At 41.4% G+C, this 6,372-nt stretch overlaps 1 protein-coding gene across 1 annotated transcript; it reads left to right on the forward strand.

Moving 5' to 3' along the window:
- The first annotated feature begins 1,955 nt into the window (after positions 1 to 1,955).
- Positions 1,956 to 2,773, forward strand: LOC137625685 (uncharacterized). Its single transcript, XM_068356596.1, has 2 exons — positions 1,956 to 2,152; positions 2,269 to 2,773. Exons 1-2 carry the CDS (start codon positions 1,956 to 1,958, stop codon positions 2,771 to 2,773), a joined length of 702 nt encoding a protein of 233 aa, XP_068212697.1.
- Positions 2,774 to 6,372: the final 3,599 nt, after the last annotated feature.

Here is a 6,372-nt window from a genome sequence, read left to right on the forward strand (position 1 = left end):
ATTTTTACATTTCCCACATTAATGCATTTGTTGAAGAAAATGATACTGATATTCCATTCAAACACAGTTCTCAAAGTTTACTGATCTTACTTTTTGGAGACCTTAAAAGAGGAATTTAGCCAATATTTTACAGAAAAGCCTCAGTTATCCCATACCTTACCTCAAATAAACAATTTGATGCAACAATTAAAAACGTTCCTGAAAGATATCAACAGGAATTCATTGACGTTATTAGATCTTACATTGGCAAAGCTGACTGTGATTCCCTAACAGATGAAGTTTTGGTAAAGCAGTTACTTTGACATCCAAATTTGGCTGAAGGTATGCATAAAATGTCATGCTCTCTTCTTCGACATACTGTATGTGGGAAATGACCTCTTCATCTTTACTTTTAATAAAGTCGAAGCTGAGAACTAATCTCCATGCTGAAGATGAACAATGTTGTGCTGTATCGTAAACAACATTGAGGTACTGGTGATGGAAAAGCAGTTCCAACCAACACGTGAAGAACATCACTGTTTATTAGCAAGGTAATGCTTGTGGTACTCACTTCAATAACATTCTATTATGCAGTGTGAGTTATATAAAGAAATTATATATATACATATATATATATATATATATATATATATATATATATATATATATATATATATATATATATATATATATATATATATATATATATATACATATATATATATATATATATATATATATATATATATATATATATATATATATATATATATATATGTATATATATATATATATATATATATATATATATATATATATATATATATATATATATATATATATATATATAAGTGCATTTTTGGTTTTTGCTATTCAATGATAAACATTATACCATAATGAATTATATCTTTTCATTAGAATTAAAAGTATATATCCTTGATATTTGAGTGGGGTCGCAAAAAGTATGGTGAAGCTAAAATGGTGTCACCAATGGAAGAAGGTTGGGAACCACTGATCTAGAGTGTATTGTGTGGAGCAGAAATTCCGCAGTTTGGAGCTGTAACTCTGCTGAAATGCGAAAGGGTATGTCCTTATCTCACTAACTCCTTATCATTTTGTAAATGTGAAAGTTTCCTTTACGATATTATTTCAATTTGGACCCATCTTTATTGCCCCTTGTATCCGAAAGTGGGAATCTGTATCATAATAAACTATAAAGGAAGACTTGAATTTTTTCTTGGGGTGGCATGTCACAGACGTCTTTGGAAGAAAGCCTCGATAACATTTTACCATCAATAATAATAACTAAACTAAGAAGAAGAAATAATCAAAGATCAGATTGAATCTTGAACAATCTTTCTTGGTAAATTATTAAAAAGTTGTGCCTTATCTGGAAAGAATCCTAGTTTCTTCTTATTGTACTTGGTTTTCTATTACTTTCAATCATCTTCCCATCATATTTTATAAAAGAAATGGAATGAAATTTGTTCTTCATAGTAAATTCTTATTTTCCTCCTCAACCAGGACCACCAAATTTCGAAACTTTTTTGCTATTCAATTATAAAAAAATAATACTTAAAGATTATGTTGATAAGATATATCTTCCTCGTGACACAAACCTTGCCAATTGCTTATGCCAGGCTGACACTTGCACGACATCTGGGCACTAATTTGTCGAGGCAAGTCATGCCATTTCGCGGCATGAACTGGGAGGCATCAACACTGTTCACAACTAGTTCACGCATAGTTCACGATGAGTTCATGACGAGTTCATGAATAGTTCACGAAAACGTGCCCATCAGTGTCCACATTGACACAAACTGACACGACGAGTTCATGCATAGTTTGCACATAGTTTGCGCACTTCCCGCATTGACATGACGAGTTTGCGGTGTCAAGTCGAGTTGGCCACGCCATATAAAAACAGGGCCTCTCCAACCCCTGGTAATTTTTTGATTGGCTTTGGATGAGACAACATGCTTAATGTCAGAGACACAATCATTGCAGAGAAGAGAAGATGCTTATACCTCGCAGCAGCTCTAGCCATTGTTGAAGAAAGGCAGAAAAGGCTAGCAGAGGCGGAACAGCAAGAAAAGGCAACCCCACCTCGAAGAAAGACACAAAGGAAAGTGTGGGTCAGGGAATGGTTGACCAGAAGGCACGAGTTTGGACAGTATGAGTCTGCTGACTGAGCTCCACAAGGAAGATCAAAGGGGCTACAAAAATTACCTCAGAATCACAGCTGACCTGTTCCAAAAGATGGTTGAGAAGTTAACCCCTCGCCTCCAGACTCAAGCTGGCTGTTACCCTCTGCTTTTTAGCCACTGGAAATTCCTATCCAATTCTGCGGTACAGCTTCAGGGTTGAAGCAAGTACCATCTGCAAGTTCATAGCTGAGGTGTTTAAAGCCATCATCGCGGTCTACAAGGACGAAGTGCTGCGCTGCCCCAAAACTGAAGAGGAGTGGAAGGAAGTTGCTGCCAGGTTCAGCTCCAGAAGGAATTACCAAAACTGTCTGGGGGCTGTGGACGGCAAGAACATCGCCATGATGAAACCACCCAATGCTGGCTCTTACTACTACAGCTTCAAGGGCTTCCACAGCATTATACTCATGGCAGTGGCAGATGCTACCTACAAGTTCCTCTATGTGGGTGTTGGGCAGAGGATAGTGTGTCGGATGGAGGAACATGGAGTAACTGTTCCCTGCATGATGCTGTTGAAGAGAACAGAACTGGAGTGCCTCAACCAGAGCCACTCCTTAAAGATGACCAGCCAGTGCCCTAACACTTCGTAGGGGATGATGCCCTTTCTCCCTGAACCTGGATGATGAAACCATTCTCCCATCGGTCACAGGTCCTACGAGAACGCATATACAGCTACAGGTTGTCTCGTGCCCGACATGTCGTGGAGAATGCCTTTGTAATTTTGTGTCAAAGGTTCCATTGCTTCTTGACGACGATGCATCAGCACCCCGACACCATCAACCTGATCCCCCTATGTGCCTGTGTCCTGCACAACCACATCCTCATCAGATACCCACACGCAATTTCAGAAGTGGACCGGGAAGATCTGGACACATATGATCTGATCCCTGGTGGATGGAGGAATGACTGACACCTGCAGGGGCTGCTGCCTCTAAACGTCCATCAATCCCAAAAGGATGCTAAGAATCAGCGAGACTACCTGTCACATTACAACATGTCCCCAGCTGGTGCTGTCCCTTGGCAAGAAAGAATGGTAGCAGCTCCATGAGCTACATCTACAGTTGTTCCATTTTGAAATAAAAGAAACGTTTATTTTTCGTTTGTTTTTTCCTTGCCCTTTATTTTTTGGTTTCTTTTTCGTTTATTTATTTTTTTCCATTTTTCTTTCACTTTATTTTAAGGTTAAAGAGAAAAACAAGTGTTTTGAAATAAGAAAACAATTTATTTATATGAAAACAGCAAACAACAAATATGTACAAGTATCATAGTCCAACTATTTACAAATATTTAGAAGTGCTCAATGGCTCTGACTCCCAAAAGTCTCTCACTTTCTAAAATCTCTCAGTCAGTGTCCTCGCTGGTTCTGGTACCTCTGCGTGGGGATACCCAATGGACTGGTGGTATGTTGAGTTCCATGAAGGAGTAGAGGGTTGAGAGTGAAATGCCCTCTTCTAGGTTGCTGTCGACAGACCCCAGTGTCAGGACCGGGAAGCTGAGTGGTGTCACAGGTGTCTCAAAGGTGGCTGACAGCGATAACACCAAAGGTGTTGGTGAAGGAGCCTGGACAAGGGTGGCTGACGGTGCAGGTGGCATCCCTGGTTGCCACTCCATGGTACAGGGCCAGGAGGAGTGTGGTGACTGGGAGGACATCCAGGTTAGAGGTGATGGCTGACTGGCTGGAGGTTATATGCTGACACTGCTGCTGCTGCTGCTCTGGTGGTGCCTGCAAGGAGGCTGATTGAGGTTGATGCCAGAACTGCTACTGCTGAGGGGGCTGCCAAGGTTGCTGCTGCTGTGGGCCTGGCCAGGTCATGAGTGGTTGGTGATGTGGCTGCTGGAAGAGCTGACGCCGCTGCCTGTAGTGGTGTACAAAGTTGAGGAAGTCTATCTGGAATTCATGCCAGGAGTCCTCCGCGATGGCCTGCATGGGGCCTTCCAGCAGACATGCAAAATCATGTACGATCTTGTGTTGGCCGTTGTACGAGTGGGTGGCCACCAAGGAATCTGCTTTGAAGAGGATATGAAATATACAATCATTGTAACAATTTATTACAGCATTTCAAAGCAACATATTGCACATGCCATGTCAAAACCAATGGATGAAACTGAAATACCATCTGCATGTAAACATTGGGATTCTCACCTTTTTCACTACAATACTGAGATCGCTCGGGGTCACCCAGGTGTCGGCGGTTATGGTGGCTGTCTGTGTTGTTGGTGGCCTGGACTGCTTCCCCTTGCCCTTGCACTTCCTGTTGCTAGCAGATGCTTGGCTCTGGGAATCTGTGGACCTCACTTCATCATTGTCATCGTCGCTGATGGTCACTGCAGCTGACTCTGGGATAGCAAACTGCTCACTGGGGACTGTCTTTCCCCGGATGATGTGTTGTATCAGGGAACTCCAGGTCTCCATGATCTGGTCATCATGGGCACTCCTTTGGGGCTGGCCAGCTCCACTCTTCTTTTCCTTCTTCATAATCTTCCCCACCCTGGTTCTCAAGTTCTCATAATGCTTCTTGCATTAGGCACCAGCAGCAGGAGGCTCCAGCTGCTCTCTGACTCGGTCCCACCGGCTGTTCTTGGCCGCCACGTTGAGCCATTCCTGCTTCTCATACAGCTGGGGGTTCTCCTTCACAAGCTCGGCCAACTTTAACTTAGCCTATGCTGTCCAGCAGTATTCAGGGATTTCTTTCTTGGACACCCGGACCCGCTTCTTCTGCTTTCTGTTACCCTTGTAATCAATGCATGGCTGTCTCTGGCTTTCGATTGGATCTTGTGGCGTCTCCAGGATCACATCGAAACTTAATATAGATGAATGAGGAGAATTATCTCTCTGAGCGTTATCTGCTTCTGGCCTGTCGACTTCTGGCCTTCTCTGCTTTCCTTTTCCTCATGTCAGCTATGTTTTAGTCATGTTTACTTTTCGCTGGTGATCTCTGGAATGGCGAGCTGTGTCCAGGAAGCCCTATATATATACCCCCTCCTGACGCAAGTGCCACTGTCATGGAGTAGTCTTGATCTGCTTGTGAACTGTTCGTGAACTGCTCGTGCCATGCGCAAACAGTTCTTGAAGTGCGTAAACTATTTGTGAACTCCTTGTGCCATCAATGCGTGAAGTACACATGACCATGTCCGTGGAAAGGAACAGCCACGCTGCGACGCGCGCATATTGGCACGCTCTGCCGCACACTAGCACCCATCCTCCCCTATTGTCCCGACAAGGTCATGACGAGTTCACGAATAGTTTGCGCATAGTTCACGTCCCGGTCGCAAAATTTTTTCATAACCAAAATTTTAACATTTCAAAATTCTCGTCATCACATGCCACGCAGGCTTGAAGGGTTTGCATACACCTCACAACATTCTATGACTAGTTTACTCACTGGCAAGACTCAAGTAATGCCAATGTGTGCCACAGATTCGTGCAAGTGTCAGCTTGGCTTAATAGTCAGCGTTCCTTTGATTTGAGAATTTTTTCATGAGAAGGAGACAGCATATTAGCCAATAATAATAATAATAATAATAATATTAATAATAATAATAATATTAATAATAAGGATAATAATAATAAGAATAATAATAATGATAATAATAATGATAAACTAGACATATGTAATATATAGATATTACTTGTTTAAAACACATGACCTACAGGTCACTGTGGAAGTAAGAGAAGTGTGAGAAATGCCATAGTCATATCATAAGCAGGATGCGAATGCCAAACCCCAGCAATGTAACATTTTTCATGAAGTGACACAACCAAGCCCGTGAAAAAGAGATGTCTATGAGAACGGAACCAAGTACCTTCCGATATTAATGTTGTGTTTACTATAATTCCATAAAGTGCTGAGATAACTATGTAAACTTTAACAAGAATGTGGATATTTGTAGCTGTTCATTTTGAGATGTCATACGGAATGGTCATCCGACCAAACCATCTATACTCCTGTGATGGAGATGTCAATACTGTTTTTATAGAATAAACTATTTTAAAGTTAACTTACTTAGACTTTACTTGAAGATATAACATACCAAATCTAATCTTTAACACATTGAAGATGACATTTGAAGGGAACCCAAATGTGTGTTAACAACAGTAGCACACCAATAAATGGTGGCAGCGGTAAAACTCTAAAAACCAGAGAAAGATCTTCAAGAACCAGCGGTAAAACTCTAAGAACCAGAGAAA

This window comes from Palaemon carinicauda, chromosome 32 (genome assembly GCF_036898095.1).
Source record: "Palaemon carinicauda isolate YSFRI2023 chromosome 32, ASM3689809v2, whole genome shotgun sequence".
Taxonomy (NCBI): Eukaryota; Metazoa; Arthropoda; class Malacostraca; order Decapoda; family Palaemonidae; genus Palaemon; species Palaemon carinicauda.